The sequence below is a fragment of the Podarcis cretensis genome (genome assembly GCF_951804945.1).
Source record: "Podarcis cretensis genome assembly, chromosome: 1".
In the NCBI taxonomy this organism is placed as follows: domain Eukaryota; kingdom Metazoa; phylum Chordata; class Lepidosauria; order Squamata; family Lacertidae; genus Podarcis; species Podarcis cretensis.
Genome location: NC_137170.1, coordinates 109,381,232 through 109,400,319, shown reverse-complemented (window position 1 = coordinate 109,400,319; position 19,088 = coordinate 109,381,232). Strand labels below are relative to the sequence as shown.

Sequence of the window (19,088 nt, the reverse complement as noted above, 5' to 3'; positions counted from 1 at the left end):
TCCGGAGGTCCGTACTTAACCTGAAACTGTTCTTAACCTGAAGCACCACTTTAGCTAATGGCGCCTCCTGCTGCCGCCGTGCCGCCAAAGCACGATTTCTGTTCTCATCCTGAAGCAAAGTTCTTAACCTGAAGCACTATTTCTGGGTTAGCAGAGTCTGTAACCTGAAGCGTAGGTAACCTGAGGTACCACTGTACAGTTAAGATTGATCCATTAAACCAGAATACAAAAGTGACCCCACAGAATAAAGGAATGGATTGGGGGGGGGGATTCTCCTCCCTATAACTATTTAAAATGGGGCTGTAACTGCCATTATAAAGAAACAGATCTGTTACTGCAACTCTCTGCTGGAGGATAGCCTAGGAGCCTCAACCTTGCAAAAACACACAGTGCTTTTTTTTCTTAAAAAATGTTTAGGGGTACTCTCATTTTGACTCAAAATCACCATTTTATAGTTAAAATCAGGGAAAATAAATGCAGTAAATGGACAAAAGATTCGCAAAATGTTTAGGGTGCATACCCCTGCGTCCCTCCAGAAAAACACCGTTTATATACAGTATATACCACCCTCCCCAAGCACCCCAGCAACTATATTCTGTCAGCCCTATTGCCTCGCTGCTAAACCGTTAAAACTCCGACGGACTGGGGTTCATCTCTCTTGCAGAGCAATACTCTCTTCTGCTGCACCTTGTTTACTTTCGGTATCTTAACTTCTCATCGCGGGACCTCGCCTTATCTACAGCCGTAGGCCCCTTTAAGGCGAAGGCGTGGATGTGAGAGATACAAGCGCTTATATAGCGACTCCTCGCCATCCGCGCGCACTGCTCGGTCTATCTTCTCCTGGCAACAACTTGCGCCTTAACACCAGGGCAAGGCGAAAAAAAACCCTGATTGGCCTGGACGTCCGCCAATAGGTTGCGCCCGTTGTCATTGGCGCTGCGGCGGCGACGGGGACCGAGCGCCTGGGAAGCGCCCAGAGGAGGAGGAGGAGGAGGAGGAGGAGAGGGGCAGCATTTCTCTGGGAAAGCGGCGGTCGCGTCCGCCCGTCTCCGCACTTGCCGCTGCAACTTTGCCGTCCGCTGCGGGGAGGATGAGGAGGGGGGCGCGCCGGCATTTCCTGCCCACCCCCTGCCGGGAAGCTGGGCTGCAGCTGTTGCTGCCGCCCCTGCTGCTCGCCACCTTGCTGTGCTGCGGCGCGCGCTGCTCCCCAGGTAAAGAACCGCAGCCTGGCGGGGAACTTGGCCGCGCACTTTTGCGCCCGGGCTGGGGACCGAGGAACCTGGTGCCGGCCAACGTTGGCGCAACCCCGCAAGGCGGGAAAAAATAAAAATCCCCGCGCAAAGTTCTCGAGGGTTGTTAGGGAGAAGCCCCTCCTCGTGGCGCGGTGCAAGTTTCTTAGAGGGGTGGGGTTTTTTTGGAAGAGACGCACCTTGGCGCAGTTAGATTCCATAGACTTAACAGATGCTTTTTGCTAAAGGGGGGCGGGCGGCCCTTTAGCTGCTAATGTGCGCGCGCGTGTTATTTCGGTTACTTCAAAATGGGGGTGGGGGGGCCGCCAGCTCTGCGCCGCATTGGGACGCCCCCTTCGCTCCTTGCGCCGAGCGGGGGCCCTGGACGTCAGCCCTGACAGCACCGCCGAAGCGAAGCCTTGCGAAACTGAAAGTGTGCCTCGCTTGTTCCCCATTTTCTGAAGTAACCGAAATGCCCCGAGTGGGGTTTTTCCCCCGTGGTGGGTGGGTGGGTTTCCCCTGCTGAACTACGTGGGAGTGGGGGTGGGGGTGGGAAAGCACATTTGTCTTCCCAGATGCGTAGGACGGATGTCTTCTTTTCTCCTGCGTTGGACAGAAAGAGCTACGTTTGAAAGGAAGCGTGACTAGACAGAAATCCGTGTTTTATTTTTAGCTCGGCAACCTGCACATTTCGTCCAAGGGCTCTGGCCTGGAACCCTGGGAAGTACGGATATAAAACGCGAGCGCGTTTGCAGAGCACCTTTCTCCTGTCAGCTAAGAAGCGTAGCTTCTCGAGATCCGAGCCAGTAGGAGTTCAAGCCCTACTTTCCACCAATAGGGTGGAGGCGATTTCCTCTAGCAGCTACTGCGGTAGAAGGTGCTTTAATCCTGCAAGCTGGAGTGGGCGGGGCAAGAAAGACTTTCGTTTTTCCTCTTCTGTTGTCCTGATTGCCAAGTGCATTTTTCACCTCCGTTTTTCAACGGCTTTCCCACACACCCTTTTTGCTCTTTCTCCAGGAGTTGTTTATATGCTCCGGGGAGCCTCTGTAATAGAATCCTTCCGCAGCATGACTCAGGGGCTCAAAGGTTGGCCTGACTCCAATTGCCACCCAGTTCACAGTAAAGAAAGGACAGTTCGTGGGTGGGTGAAGGGGAATTCCACAAACCGGTTGGAACTACTTTGAGGAGCTCGGTGGCTACAGTCAGGAGGAAGGTTGATTGTTTCTTTCCCCTCCAGGCAACAGAGCAAATTCTCCTAAGGGAGATGAGGCACTTCCTCCACCTCTGGCAATGTCTGCTTTAAAAGAAGATTGCAAAAGTTTAGCAGGCACAATTTTTCATTTCACTGCATTTCCATAGTGCAAAAATAGTACCTGCACCTGTTTAATCTTTACCTGTCATGCAGTGGTAGTTGTTTAGGCATCTTGATTTAGCTCATGTGATATCCTTGGACCAGCCAGGCACTATGCCTGGTTCTCATACTTAGCTTGAAGACTGGTAGTATTGGCACCAGTGATAAGGATTTTCTAGAATTTTTGAACTGGACAGTTTTCTTAAACTAATTTGAGATTTGAAGTTTAAAAAGTATGCCATGTTAATTTTACTTGATGTACCATATTGCCCCAAATATAAGCTGCACTCGAATGTAAGCCACACCTTTAAAATTGGAGGCGGGGGGAGAGAAAAAAAGAAAAAATACCAGAATATAAGCTGCTCCCTTCCTCACTGTTCCTGGCTGCATGGGGAAGGGGGGAGCTGCACTGCATTGCCAGTGGTTTCCCCCTTCCATGTTCTTTTCCTTCCCAGCCTTGGAGGAGATGACAGGGGACTATGCACAGGGCGGATGCCGCTTTGCTACGCTCCTGATGCTGTTTGCCCGTGTAAGGTTGTGAATATAAGCCGCACTTTTCACAGTTGGAATTTGGGGGGGAAAGTGAGGCTTGTATTCAGGCCAATACGGTATAAACATCCCAGTTTTTCTCCCAATGGCTAAAGTAAATGTTTGAAGAAGACGGAAAGCTTCCTTATAGTGCAATCCTATGCATGTCTACTCAGAAGTAAGCCCCATTGACTTTCAGGTCAGTGTGTATAGGATTGCAGCCTTAATGTCGTTTGAATGTTATATTCTAATACACTCAAAAGCTTTCAGTGAAGCTTATATTTTTAATTTAATACTTGCAAATAATTCAAGGCATGATGGTTAGAACCCAACTTGACACCACACTGTGAAAAGGGCAGAATATACATTTCCCTTATTAATGAAATAACTAAATAAAAGCCTGCAAAAGTACAAAAGTACTTGGAGAAACTTGCCAAGCTAGTCATTAAATTGGCTCATGCTACAATGCGAGAGTCCTTAATATAGCATGATAGCAGGGATTGTTTCTTCAATTTACCATAGGTTCCAACACATTGAGGTCTGGGGATCTTTAGCAATTTTCAGGCACCTCACAGCTTAAGGGGTGAGAAATACTTGTTTAGGCTGTTTTTCAATGACCGCTCTGGGTAAATAAGAACTTACTGCCTCAGTTTTTTTCAGTGTGCTTCCTTTCTATAACTCTAATCTTCAGATGTTTACAGGTGGCAGGCATACCTTTTAGCTTGCATCCCGATATGACAAGACTTTTGGCTGTTTTTTCTTCTAGACAGAAGTTACTGGTTTTGTCTGATAGAACAGGAAGGAAGTAAAGGAACTAGTAGTAAAGGAAGAGTGGTAAGGGAAAGAAGAGAACAAAAGGAGTAAAGCTGCAATGTTGACAGCTATTGCACTACAAAGAGGTGATGTGATGTCTCTGTATACTTAGGTCTTAGGAACGTAAGGCTCTAAGTTATAACTAAATAAATATTGCCTATAGACAATATTTGTGATTGCTGGAGCTGATTTCCACTTTTGCAGAGGAGTTTGCCCATCTTAAGATACATATCTTACAATTCTCATGTTTGAAGAACCTGTATCTATGACAGGTATTTCCCCATGGAATTAAGGGAATTGGCACTCAGCTGTAGATGCAGGGCAGTGTGTGTGGGGGGGGGGGGTAATAACATGCTTGCTTTGCTCTCGTTCTCATCTACCCTGTGCTGATGGTGCTGTCAGAGTGCCGACCGGTCCCACTGCTGCTGGAAATACAGTCCTCAGGTGACTCTCCTGGCTCAAGGCTGGCAACAAGGCTGCTATAGCAGCCAGGTACATTACACAGCACAGTGCTGGGCAACTGTGGGTGAGACTCTTTTCTGATCTTGAAAAGGAGGGAAACAAGTATGAGAGACTGGCGCATGTACAGTGGTACCTCGGGTTAAGAACTTAATTCGTCTGGAGGTCCGTTCTTAACCTGAAACTGTTCTTAACGTGAGGTACCACTTTAGCTAATGGGGCCTCCCACTGCTGGCGCCACACAATTTCTGTTCTCATCCTGAAGCAAAGTTCTTAACTCGAGGTACTATTTCTGGGTTAGCGGAGTCTGTAACCTGAAGCGTCTGTAACCCAAGGTACCACTGTATATAGCATTTGCAGCACCCCAGAGTTCTGCTCAGTGCCCAGCCAGGTGATGCTGATACATTAGAATTACAGTGGTACCTCAGGTTACAGACGCTTCAGGTTACAGACTCCGCTAACCCAGAAATAGTACCTCGAGTTAAGAACTTTGCTTCAGGATGAGAACAGAAATTGTGTGGCGCCAGCAGTGGGAGGCCCCATTAGCTAAAGTAGTACCTCACGTTAAGAACAGTTTCAGGTTAAGAACGGACCTCCAGACGAATTAAGTTCTTAACCCGAGGTACCACTGTACATTGCATCTCCTCTGATTCATTAGCGCAGTTGCAACAGCCCTGTGGAATAGACCCGTCTTCTATTATTTCCATATTGCAGAAAGCTGAGTGAGGATGACATAACCTAATGTTCGTGGCTGAGGTTTAAGTGGGGACTTCAGGCTGAAACCTCACAGTTCTTCAGTAACCAGAAAAGCTTGCAAGTGGGACGTGACAGAAAGAGACACCCCATGATGTTTTCTCCGCACAGCCAGTGATCAGAAACATGCTGTCTCTGATTATAGGCAGTCTATTCTTTGTTGGCATGACTTAACTGCTGCTGCTGCCCTTGTGCTTGTGTGTTCGCTAGCTTTTCCAAGGTAACATAAATTCTGCACACAAAAGAGGAGTCCATGTTTATACATCAACTTGTACAAATTATACATGCATAATAATTTATCTTATGTTGAATAGTTTATTCTGCTTCTGCCCCTCAAGGTGTTACAGTCCCATTTCCAAATGACTTGTTGCCTTTCTGGATTTAACTTTTCTGTGAATTTAGGCATTGTATCTGTAACATTTGCTTTAGCTTAGTTAAATGCATCAATCTGCATCTCCAGGTAGCACTGTTAATGCCCCCTTGTCTGAAACACTGGAGATCCACTGCCAGTCAGGGTAGACAGTAGAGAGCTCAATGGACCAATTCAGTATCCCATGTCTACAGTTCTCAATACCTTTTACAATAATTATTTTCTTATCATTGTTTGCACCATTGGAAGGACTCTCATAATGCTCCATCATTATATTCCAAGATGTAATGTTTGCTTCCATATGTAGTTTATTCTTTAAAAAAATCCTTTGTGTGTCTTAACGTTTTCCTTGCAACTCTGTTAAGTGGGGTTAGTTTTAACTGCTGTGACATAAACAATTCAGGCTGTCCTATATTGGACTGCCTTGAGTCATCTCTCTGCAGAAAATCTTGAGAACTCCAAAACAGGTAGAGGCTCTTTCCAGCTACCTTAGCCGACATTGTTAATCATAGGAAACCCCTACACACATGTAGGAGAATCATAGAATTGTAGAGTTGGAAGCGACCCTGAGGATCATCTAGTCCAGGCTTCCTTAAACTCGGCCCTCCAGATGTTTTTGGCCTACAACTCCCATGGTCCCTAGCTAGCAGGACCAGTGGTCAGGGATGATGGGAATTGTAGTCCCAAAACATCTGGAGGGCTGAGTTTGAGGAAGCCTGAACCAGTCCAACCCCCTGCAATGCCGGAAAATACACAGGAATCGAACCTGCAATCTTGGCGTCATCAGCATCACACTCTGGATTAGTTCCTCTCTGTTTATTGGGTTTTCTTCAGCTGCAGGAGAAATATTGCCTATGTTAAAAGAAGGTGAACTCAGCCTTTCTTGATCCTCTTCTTTATCTATTTAGAAATTTGGTTGTTTAGCATTTACATTTTGTGAGTGCTGATGTGTGGTTTAAAATGGTGTTGAGGTGTGGATTAGCTTGCTGAGCCTGCAGAGATGATAAACAATAAATACTTATGTGACAGGATTGAACCTCATGGGATCGATGTGCTCACTTCTAATGCTGGATGAGGGGTGATTATAGCTAGGAGTGGATTCCTCTTGAGATTCAAATCACATGGGTCAGATTTCTGATGATCAAGTAAGCTTGAGTCTCAAGCAGTTTCAGGAAACATGAAGAGTAAAGAGATTGTTGTGTGCCAGAGGAAATAGTGCACTACATAAAATATATCTTCTGGTGCTATTTTGTTTTTCATAAATGACATTTTAGAATGTGTTGCCAGCTGTAAGATGGCAGCTCTTAAATCTGCCTACCCCTTTATTTAATGAAGCAAGCTATTATACTATACACCATGTCAGCGATAAGGTTTTAGTTAATTTCTGGCTGTTTAAAAAACAAAAGTTAGGGAAAGTTGATTATAAATCAATGTCATAATCAGTTGCAAATTAGGAACTACAGTACTAAGACTTTATTGTTGTATTGTCTAACTACAGAACACACACACACACTCTCTCTCCAAAGGCTGCAAACTATAAATCAAATCAAATAAAGAGAATATTGCACTCCCAATAAGACTGAACACCAGGCCAATCTATTATTCCTGTGCCCATGTCTTAATGCCAAGTTAAGAGATTGAATACTGACTATTTTTATGCTGCCCCCCCCCCTCCTTTCCACAGAATTATCCATGAGGGGTTGGGTTGGGTATTGTTTGTTTATTTTCTTGAGTATTCAGCAGCCTGCTCCAGCACTGGGTGACATTTTGGAAATGAAATAGAACTTGCATAGCGCATTTCAGCTGAAGGCATAAAACACAGCACAATTGTTTTCTTCCAGCAAATTGCTGGAGGCATGACTCCAAGGAATAGGTCCTGAGTGGGCTGTGAGTGCACAAACATACTTCTCTCCAGCTAGAAGCTTTTGTATATAAAATTCCAGCATTCAGGCTAATGAATTCTGAATAAATATTTTATGTCCCAGTTAACTTGCTATTTTCCATAGCTTTATTTAACAGAGCAGTTATTACTTTGACACTATGATCTAAAAAAAAAAAGTACCAGTAATTTAATAGACACACACACACATACAGGATGTAAACAAACACACATTTTCCTACATGACAAAAGAGGTTTAACCATCTCCATACATGGCTGTCCCCTGGGATTGTTTGCTCCAGTGTAAATTAGACAAAAACCACACAATTTAGCTTGTGTTTTTATATAAGATTTGCTCATCACAAAATTAACTTTCATTTCAGTCAAGGTGCCTAGGGTTATCTGGGATAAATTTCATGATGAGTTGCAACTACTTTGGACTTCAAAATACTTCTAGAGCAGGGTTTCCCATCATCCCTACCTAGCAGGGCCAGTGGTCAGGGATAATGGGAATTGTAGTCCAAAAACAGCTGGAGACCCAAGTTTGGGAAAGGTCGTATCTAGAGACTAATAAAAGTCAGGGTCAGGAAAGATGAACCTGTGGCCATCAAGATGATATTGGACTCCAACTTCCACCATCCTAGTCCATTGGTTATGCTGCTTGGGCCTAATGGGAACTATATTCCAGAAATATATGAATGCCACGGGTTCCTTGATCCAGGTAAAAGTGAGCTGTGTTCTATTGCCCCTAAGGTGTGATAAATGATTCAAGCTCTAGGACCTCTGGTTTACAGAACTTGGTTAACTTATCACTTCATGCTAAATTAAAAAGTTTTCCATTTTTATAAGTTACAGATAAGACTTTTTTAAAAAATTAAAAGTTCTAATGAACATATTCCTATTGTTTCTAAACAATACATTTGATTCAAATAAACCCAGAATTACACACACACCAAACAAACCTTATTAATTCCTTTTGCCCATTTATTTGATGAGTTACCCTGATCAGTTCATCCTCGATCAGGCTTAAGAAATTTATAGTTGGAGTACATTTTACATAGCAGTAAATTTACAGAGCAGCAACTTTCTGTATTGGGAATTACATGTTTAGAATCACACATTTAGTTGGTGGTAGTACTTTCCAGGAAGCATGTTCTTAATGTACCACCAGTATAGTATTGTTTCCCCACTGTAAATCACAGAGGAAAAACTCACCAAAGCATATGCCTCTTTTCTAACGCAGATAACAATGTCTTCACCATCCGCCATGAAAAAACCAACAAGTGCATCCAAGTTAAAAACCAGCAGATAACAACAGGAGACTGCCAAGGAGCAGAAGAGACCTTATGGACATGGGTCTCCCAGCATCGCCTTTTTAACTTGGGGTCCCAAAAGTGCCTTGGACTAGAAACTGCCAAATCCCAGAATCCCTTGAAAGTGGTGGCTTGTGACGCGGATCTTTCACTGTGGTGGCGCTGTGACGATGCCTCAATATCATCTGCATCTGAGAACAAGCTGACTTTACAGAATGGAATTGTGACAGCAAGCATAAACTCTTCTGATACCTGGAGAAGAAGCAATTCCAGTGATACTATTTGCAAACTCCCTTATCGCAGTATGTATTTTCCTTCTCATTTGTTTTATCTGGAGAAAGGAGAGGTTTGCACATGAGTTTCAGTTAAGTAAATATGTAGGTAAATGCTGATTTTGAAAAGAGTTAAAGGGTAGACAGTCAACAGTGGTTCTGTCTAATGTGTACGGACTTGGACCTAGGAAATCTCGGATCTAAATCTTCACAAAGCCATGGAAGCTCATTAGGTACTAATGGCTAGTACACCTCCCTGAGCTCCTTGGAATGGCAGAATAAAAGTGTGATTAATTGCAGTCTTTTCTAAAGTTAATGGATCAGGTCCAGTTTAAGTTCTGACTGCCAGTGCAATCCTGTACTTGTATATTGAGAAGTAAGCCCCTTTGAGTTCAGTTGGGACTTACTCCCCGTTAAGTGAGTTTAGGATAGGCATGACTAATGTAAATTTCATTGATTTTAATGAGATTAAAGACAACTTAATCTGGCTCAAACTCAGTATTGTTTTACAGTAAAGGTAAAGGGAGCCCTGACCATTAGGTCCAGTCGTGGCCTACTCTGGGGTTGCGGCACTTATCTTGTTTTATTGGCCGAGGGAGCCGGCTTCTGGGTCATGTGGCCAGCATGACTAAGCCGCTTCTGGCAAACCAGAGCAGTGCACGGAAACGCCGTTTATCTACTTGCACTTTGACGTGCTTTCGAACTGCTAGGTGGGCAGGAGCAGGGACCGAGCAACGGGAGCTCACCCAGTCGCGGGGATTCGAACCGCCGACCTTCTGATCGGCAAGTCCTAGGCTCTGTGGTTTAACCCACAGTGCCACCCGCGTCCCTTTGTTTTACAGTAAGGGTTATCTAACTTTTTTTAAAAAAAAATTGCTGGCCTGAGTGTTGTATTTGTGGATGATTACAGTTATTATGATATCAGAACATGAATGCTTTAAAAATAATAGATTATTGAACCAATTGGCCAAATCTTTTTGTACCTATCAAACTCTGAACCTTAATCGTAGGTCGTATCAGTTTTACAGATTAGGAAATAGCAGATTTAGAAATAATGACTTACACAACATTGTGCATGGCTGAGCTGGGTTTTCAACTCAAGTTTCCCAGGTCTAAATGTAACACACTGCTCTGCACCACTATTATGGGACTTGCTTTTGGTAGAAGGTCCCAGGGATAATAGCCCTTTTAAATAAGAATCTAATGAAGGCTGTAACCATATATTCCTTTACCTGGGAGAAAGTCTCACTGAACTCGGCAGGCTTTACTTCTGTGTAGACACATACAGATGCTGTAAAAAATGCAGACTGAAAATCATGCTATTACAATCTATTCTTATGTGCAAGCATTGCAGCTTGCCAGCTATATCTCCTTTCCTCCCCCCTCATGCTTTTCTGATGGTTCCTGCACCCCCAAGGCCAATTTCTAGGAGTGGGTGGGTGTGAGTGAAGAGCCCTGTTGAGCAAGCAGAATTCCTCGTGCAGGTTTGTGCAGACAGGGGTGGTTAGGTAAATCCTGCCCACGGTGAACAGATCCTCAAGCATGCCAGAAATGGCATGGGAGAAAGAAAACTAAAACAACAGGCATAACTTCATTTTTCAACTACTAGCTGTTGTTTATTATTATTATTATTATGGACCATGTTTAGTTCAAACAAAATGTGAAACACTATGCTGTAAAACTAGAATGACGAGTAGTGAGAACACATGTGGTTTAGCCTAGTTAATGAAGATGGTCTACAAATAATAATGTGAATAATCTCGTTTTGCTGCCAGCTGCTTTGCCAGTAGGCCAGATCTGGCTCCCAGGACCATTTTACCTAGACCCTTGTAGTCCTCCCAAGTTTAATCAAGTTGTTGTTTAAAAAAAATATCAAGTTTTACTCATAAGGAATAAAAAACATATTTTCAAGTTGTAAACTATAAAGATATCCCATATTTTATTTTATTCTATTTGCTTTAAAACAAATTCCTATGTGTTTCCACTATAAAAATCGTCAATATAGCCTACAGTTAAAAGCATAACAATATGCATGATTTAAATGAAATTTAAGTGCTGCACTGAGCAGTTTGGCCTCAAGACTCTGGGTGACATAAGTCCATGGCTGGATTTACCGCTAACAGTAACATTAATATTATGAAGAGAATTTAAGCAGGGGCGGTCACAAACTAACATGATGAGAGGACCAGTGTGTGCTGAATACAGCTCAAACACTAGAGAAACACAAACAATGTATACAGTATAAAGTGTAACAGTGAGAAGTGGGAGAACTTGCAAATGGTGCCATAATAATTAGGCTTTATGCCCTGGACACGGTTGCTGCCTCAACCCCCACTTAAGTGCCCAGGAAACAGTCTCTCTGTGGGTGCGTGTCTGTTGTGAGGATTGTCAGTGTATTTCAACCTGTGTTTTCTAATTGGCTGCATAGTAAGCACCCCTAGTTCACAAACACAGTGGTTCTCACTGAGGAAAATGTTCTGACATGCCCAAGCAAGTGAAAATTTACCTCAAGGCAGGTAATTTTGTCTTTCTCTGTTGCTGGGGAGAAACTTGGTTTGGATACACACTATACCTTTAAAGCACATTCAAAACACATTTCCCCCCTCAAAGATTTCTGGGTACTGTCGTTTATTAAAGGTGTTGGGAATTATAATGTTGTGAGGGGTAAACGACAGTGCCCAGAATACTTTGAGGAGTGGTGGGAATGTGAAATCTGCTTCAAATGTGCTTTACAGTGTGCCGCACTGCAATTTCTAGGCATGATTTTCTTTCTGTGTTTATGTAACTATGAAGCATTAATGCTTGGATCTGCTTTCTCTTCCTTCCCCTCCCCCTCCCCTTCAGATTCTTTTTTCATTTTTGGTTTTGTAAAATAGCTTATAAGGCCATTGATACATACTGTGGTGTTCAATCCCTCAGTACAGTGCATAGGAAAAAAAACCATAGGTACTTTATATATTACTGTATATAATAACTCCTACTGAGTTTGAAAGGGCTGCCACGTCCATAGAGTTGGCAGAGGCTGCAGCCACCAGACTATTTTGGGGTGTTTGCATCTACCATAGTTTGAGCCACACTGATTGCAGCGAAACAGGTGACAATTTTAGGTGGACCTTAAAGATCCACTTTGATTGCAGTGAGTAAAAATCTGCAAATTTGTTAGGTTAAACCGGAGTAGAAATGCATAGTTGTCATACAATAGTAGCCTTTTTTTCTACAAAGCGGTCAAGACCAGCTCTGCCAGTTGAAGCAGGTAATATACGTAGGCTGGCTAGTTTTGCACTTCTGCTGAGCTGCCTATCACTTCCAATCCACTTGACTGTTTTTCCTTATCGGCTCCACTGACTTTGAGGCATTGGTTTCTGGAGTGGGGGCAAAGTCCCCTATTTGAGCTGTAGAACCCCAACTGTCATTAATAAAAAATAAAAGCAAGTCTCTAGGTCTTGTAGATCTCAAGATATGAGGCAAAATGTGCAGGCATTATTCTGCCTGCTGGTTTTGTGAGAAATAACCCTTATACTGCCATTCAGGGTCTTTAGCCAATGAATGAAGTGATAGGTGCAGTTGACATTTAGGAAAGCAAGCAGAGCTAGCCATATAGAGTGACACGGTCACTGCCTGGAGACAGAGTTTTCAGTTTCATTTTTAAAGCTAGTTTTTAGTTCTCCTGGTTCAGTTGAGGTTGCTGCCCACGGAAAACAGTTCAGAAATCTAGGAGTTTAGTGCTTAGGCCCTGCTTAGGCAGTAGTGTGCCTATCAAAACACAACAGGTAGCAGTAAAGGCAAGAGTCAATAGTTCAGGTCTCACTTTATTATTGAAAAATGTGACGTACGCACACCCGGTTTGTAAACATTTAAAAGTTGCTTCATGATGCAAACGCAGATAAAGCCCCATCGTTATTGTATTCACATTGCAGGGTGTGGGGCTATTTTGCTGAGAGAGTGTTGACCTGTTGAAAGAATTTATGACAGACCCATAAAGTATCCCAGAAGTGTTTCTGAGTGGGATAGGGAGGCAACAACCCTGCAGTCAAGTCTCCTGAGGTGTTGGTTTTTTGAAAGGGAAACTGGGACTGTGAAGTTCATAGTAGCAGCCATGTTGAGGAGAGGGTGTGATTATTATTTTTTCTCACCCATGGGAGAAAAAAGGACCCTTGAAGCTGGTGGATTTTGCTGCAAAAACAACTTAAAGGGAAAGTAATCACCCATACATTCCTATTTGCCACTGCTGTACACATTTCAAAAAATAATAACCCTCAAACACACCTGAGAAGTTACTAGCACCTCTTACTCATCTGATTGTTTTGTCATTGACTGGTTTGGGTTTTTAGTCAAACATGTACATACTCCCTCCCTCTTGGGTCACAACAAAGCTCAAGACTATTTCAGTTGCTCCCTTCCAGAGCAGCAAAGCAGAAAGTCAAGAAAATGTTTTGTTTCCCCCCAATAAAAAATGCTTGTTTTATGTCTTTAGATTTATATTTATGTATTTTGTATGTATACTTTGCCAGAATCTAGGGTGGGGGGGATTCCTGCAGGTGTCCATGCTTTTTCAGTTATTACTTTCCTACTCCTGGCAAGACATATTTTCTGTTTCACTTTTCAAATTCATACATTGTTTGCTTGATTGAATGCTTCCTACCATCAATATTGCCGTAAGTATTTAAAAAAAAAAAACTGGGAAGAAACTAAGATTGAAATCCTTCCCTACCCTCCTCAATATTGATAGCTCAATAGATGGGTTAGGATAGAGGATGAACCCCTTTCTGCCAGTGGTGTGGAGTCCTGCTGTTGAGGGTTTTGCTGTGATGTAGGCCCAGTCCTCACCTGAGCAGGTGGTAGCCAGTGGAGGCATGAAAATGGACCATTTGGGGGCAGGGGCTACAGGATCCATTGGATCCTATGTCAGGCCAGCTCCCAGAGAGGGGCCTGGATTCTAGTACAGTGGTGAGGAGAGCACAAAATAACTCCTAACCCCCCCCCCTCCTTCTTCCCTGATCTGCAGAAGCTGGCAGAGATGCAGTAGTTCTTTAATGACTCCCTGGGCAGGGACAGGATTGTTCTGCCCTAAGGCAAATTTTTAAAAATGAGACATGCATGAATGGCATGCAAGAACTGCAGCTCTGTTGCCAGCCATCTCTCAGAATTTCCAGTAGTTGCGAAAGAATGCATTAGTTATTACCTTGATGAGGTTGAAAGCTTGATATGTCAATAAGTAGATGAAACTGCTACAGGGAAGAAGGTCATGTGAATTGTGAAGCCCTAGAAACAGTATTGGTGTCTGCCTTGAGGCTTATTCTCACTTTTTTTAAAAAAGTGTTTGGAGAATGGCTTGCACTGCTAACACAGTTAAATATACTCCTTTTTCCCAGCAAGCAGGGCAGATCCTTACTAAGAAGGCGCTCATGAGTATTTGCTGTTATAAGTGTCTTCTGTGGGATTGTGGCAACATTCCATTAATGCTAGCAACCCCAAACGTTGGTTGGGAGGCTGCAGAGTGCAGCCCACCATCAGGAGCGAAGTGTATCAGTGTAGCTGGCGCTGAACTGACATATCCCAGGAATAGCTTTGCTGTTTGAGATGCACTAGTTACGCCTTTCGCAAAGCACTGAACACAAAACATGGGCGTACACAGGATTTATTTTAGGGGACGCAGGCTTTATGTTGCGGTGGGGGAGAACCGAGTTACCTGCAATACAATTGGTCAGTTAAGTATTTTTATTTACTTGATTTAGAGGGGGCAGTTGCCCCACCACCACCTCCCGGACTATGCCCATGCCCCGAAAGCTGCTCAGTATGGAACCATAGGTTTGGGCCATGAGACATTTTTAATTTCAAGAGTTCACTGTTGAGTGATTTTTGGCTTCTACAGATCTTATCATATTAATTTGTTTTATATATCCATATTTATGCCCTCGCATAAAGTACGGTGAAAACAACACAAAAAAACCATTTTGTTTAATTGAGAAAATAATAATAATAATGAATTATTATTGCATGAAGTGCATATGGCTGAAATGTTAAGCATTTTCCTATAGCATTATATTAAGATGCACTGCAACTGCGTTATATATACCTGTAAATAATAGCTTGCGTGTGCCAATAATCTTTACTTCTGAATGACGTAAATAATAGCTTGTGTGTGCCAATAATCTTTACTTCTGAATTTACTTCTGAATGGTCTTAATATTGGTTTACTTTACCATGCATTCATATCCATTCCCCCCCCCCCTCAAATGTCAAAACTATTTCCCCCCCTACAGAGGTTTATACGAAGGATGGAAATTCCTATGGAAAGCCTTGTGAATTCCCTTTCCTATTTAATGGAACATGGCATCATGACTGCACCCGCAATGAAATGTTTACAGATGGTGAATGGTGTTCTACAACCTACAGTTTTGATCAAGATAAAGAATGGGGTGTCTGCTTAAAGCCAGGCAAGTAGCATTGCTAAAATGCTATATACTGTGCTACACTGAAATGTTTAAATGTTTCTTTGATTGTCCTTGAATCTTTCTGCTGCAGTTGCTACCCTCCTGCAACACCAATCTAGTGCAGCACATAGATATGGGAGGTGCAGGCAGACTTTGTGTTCATCGCAATGCCTCATTCTAACTATGCGTGACCATGCTCTTCGTTTGAAGGGTGGGGAAAACATCTATATTGCCCCCTTCTTTAATTCCCAGCACATGGTTACTGTGCTTGTATGGGACCCAGATGGTTGCTTTTTAATTATTTATTTCTCTTGCATCAGAGGATGGTTGTCAGAATGCATGGGAACATGATGCAGATTCTGGAAATTGCTACCAATTAAACACACAGGCTGCCCTTACTTGGAAAGAAGCATATGTCTCATGCCAGAGTCAAGGTGGAGATTTGCTGAGCATTGCCAGTGCATCCGAGTTAAGCCGTATTCAAGGTACGTACAAGGTATAGTGAATTTCTGGCACTACCAAATTGGGGAGTCGGGATGGAACCTTAGCAAGAGGATTAGTGTCAAGGTAGATTCTTAGCTATCACCTCATATCTCTTGAAGGAGTTGCCTCCGCATAATTCTCTAGAATTATCAAAATTCCATTCTACACAAACTTACTTCCTACTACCAAAATAACCAAAATACCCACAAGAAATTCTGGACCCAGAATGTGCCCTTGGTTTTTTTCTCCCCCTTCCTTTTGCTTTCTCCTCCTTTTTCATCTACCTTCCACTCCCTCTGATACTTGGGCTTCTTCTTAAGCCATGGATTTGCTGAACATGATGTACAAACTAAGCCACTATCTAATAAATTCATATAATGCTTGTGCAACCACATCACATACTGTGCTCCATAAGCTGGTGCCCAAATATTTCTGTTTGACCTTAAATATGTATATTACTTTAGCAACCGAAAGCTACCTGAAAAGACGATACCTAGGTTCAGTACAGCTAAATGGGAACTATGAATTTACAGCGTGGAAACCAATCAGTATTATTCATCTCTTAATATTTTTAACTCTTTAGCAAAAGAAGGCATCGCAGAGAGATTCTGGATTGGATTAAACCAGCTGGATATTTCTGGAGGCTGGCAGTGGTCGGATCATACACCGTTGAATTTTGTCAGCTGGAGTCAAGGTGAACACATTTCACTGATCAGTTGCCCAGTCAAATTCTGTGCATGTCTACTCAGAAAAAGTCTCACGGTGTTCAGTGGATTATTCTCAGGAAGGTGTGAACAGGATTGCAGCTTTATTTTAAAAAAAATGATTTCTGGTGCTAAATGTTTGGAATTCTTCCTTTCCTGCCCTATAATTGTGTGATACTATGACTTTAAATTTCTAAATACTTGTTGTTGTTTTTCTATAGAGATTCAGAATTCATCTCCACTAGATGGATTTGGCTGTGTAGCTATGGAAGCCAATGAAGGTACCTGGATGAGTTATCCTTGTGAGAATAAACTTCCGTATGTGTGCAAGAAGCCATTCAACAATACCCAGTCACAGTTTGCAGGTAAATTTGAATTAAATTGTGGATTTGGTTTTTGTTAGGCAGTTACGTAGTTAAATTGACTCATATTTACAGCTGCTGCAGCATCTGTCGCACACTGCTCCGTAACTACTTTTTTCTTCAAGAACAACTTAGTTATCTCAACAAATGAAACGGATTTGTAAAAATGTTACATGGAGAAAAAAAAAATACGAGGCATTACACTCACACTGTAAAACAAGAAAACCCTAAATAAAATATTAAAAAAAAAGGAACAACTTAGTTATGGAAGCCTGCTTGCAAGAAAAACAGCATACCAAAAAGTATATTCGTTGCAATGCCTATTGGTCTCAAACCTTCAGAGTAGACAATAAAGAGGTGCAAAGGGTGAGAAGAGAGTTTCAGCCAGGTGTGGCTGTTTTGTTTTTGTTTGCAGAAATAGTTAATAGTTACAAAATCAGGGGAAACGTTTGGGAATTTTTACCATTGTAAAAATGCTACTGAATAGTGTCATGCTATAGTTGCCTTTCCTTTTTTAAAAAATAAAAAAGTTGTGTGTTTTTTCTGCGCATCACCCAGTGTATATTTCCTGCTGAATGGTTCACATGTTTTATTTATTCTCAGCAGTTGAGCAGTATGTGGAGACCCAGTGTGAACCTAATTGGCATTCCCACAATGGATTTTGCTATATGCTAATGAGCGGCACTGCTTCCTGGGAAGACGCACATCAGCTTTGCAATGCAAGCAATAGCAACCTTATCAGCATACACTCCATAGCAGATGTTGAGATAGTGGTTACAAAACTTCATAATGGTAAGTTTGGCTAAGCATAGGCATGAATTTCTTCTGCCTTTTTCATGCTAATCACCCCATCTCAACTTAAGGCTGAAATGACTGGAAATTTGGTTTAGAAGGTTGCTTGCCTGGCATCAACCTTATATATCTTTAGGTGCCAGGCAAAAACATTCCTCTTCTCCCAGGCCTTTGACTACTTAAACAATCTATGACCTCTTAAACTATGTGAGTTTGGGTGTGTTTGTTCTTATGGTCTTATGTGGGTTCTTATATCGTAAACCTCCCTGTGATCGTCAAATGAAGGATGGTATAGAAATTTAATCAACAACAACAACAGCTGCTGCTACTATTACTACTACTACTACTGGTACTGTAGTAGTGGCCAGAATTTTTGTCACTCTAGATCACAGACTCAATAATAAAAATAAATATATATTTTTTTCAACTTGTATAAAATGCACTGTGCTGGCCCTATCTCTATATGACTTGCCTTAGTCATAGGGCATCTGTTGTATAATTCCGTGCATTTTGAAAAAAGTGAGCTTGTTTGAGTTATATGGCTGTGCTCCTGGTGTCTTGTTTGATTAGCTATATTGCTTTTTGAATTGCTTATTTTTTGCTATTGAATATAGACACCGCAGACAGAGTGTGGATTGGCTTCATAAACAAGGATGTTCCAGCCTTGTTTAAATGGTCTGACGGTTCCAAAGTAGTGTTTACTTACTGGGATCAGGATGAGCCGAAACTTCTCTCCAACAACACTCCCAACTGTGTAGCTTACTCAGGAAAAGTAAGTCGCTTATGTGTTACTCTGGTTCAAGTGCCTCTTTTAAGTTTCTGGGAATGAAAGAAAAAAAGCATGTGGATTTATGTACATAGCTTATTCCCTCCTATGGAAGTGGAAAAGATGATACCTTAGCAGTGCAACCTTTAACAGACTTCCACAGAATTAACGTCCTGGTATTTCAGTGGAACTCACATGCTTAGGATTATACCCTTGAATTCTAGCAAACTTCCACCCCAGAAGTCCGCTCCCGCCAGCTGCAGCTGGGAGCATTGTTGCAGCTGGCTAGGGAGGCAGGTGATGCAATGCTGCTTTGTGTGCATACAGACACCAGCACATGTGTCTGGCGATGTATCTACAGACTCTTCTTCTTTAGCGATCACTCGTAGTCAAGTAAGATTGTCTTCCCTAAACACGGTTTAAAAGCAAGTCCGCAAGTGACTGTGGAGGCCAATTTTGGATCCACACATCCTTCCACAGTGGGGACATAGGTTTCTGGGCGGGAGTTGATCATGGTGAAGGTTTGCCAAGCGTGCCTTCCTCTTAGCACATTTCTCCCTTTTTGAGTTTGAGTGTCTTC

General features: G+C 42.5%; 1 protein-coding gene across 4 annotated transcripts in view; it reads left to right on the top strand.

Annotated features, from left to right (window-relative positions):
* The first annotated feature begins 589 nt into the window (after positions 1-589).
* The window catches only part of LOC307215929 (lymphocyte antigen 75-like), a 64,230-nt gene continuing 45,731 nt past the window's right edge, over positions 590-19,088 (top strand). For 2 of the 4 annotated variants that reach the window (XR_013838711.1, XR_013838712.1), the window contains exons 1-8: positions 590-1,211; positions 8,626-8,997; positions 15,231-15,404; positions 15,722-15,886; positions 16,468-16,578; positions 16,810-16,953; positions 17,554-17,742; positions 18,357-18,514. Coding sequence is in view for 1 of the 4 variants with exons in the window: in XM_079975764.1 (XP_079831890.1) it covers positions 1,091-1,211; positions 8,626-8,997; positions 15,231-15,404; positions 15,722-15,886; positions 16,468-16,578; positions 16,810-16,953; positions 17,554-17,742; positions 18,357-18,514 (1,434 nt within the window). In the remaining 3 variants the exon portion in view is untranslated. The remainder of the gene's footprint in view (positions 1,212-8,625; positions 8,998-15,230; positions 15,405-15,721; positions 15,887-16,467; positions 16,579-16,809; positions 16,954-17,553; positions 17,743-18,356; positions 18,515-19,088) is intronic. The other 2 variants (XR_013838710.1, XM_079975764.1) reach the window with 2 other exon arrangements.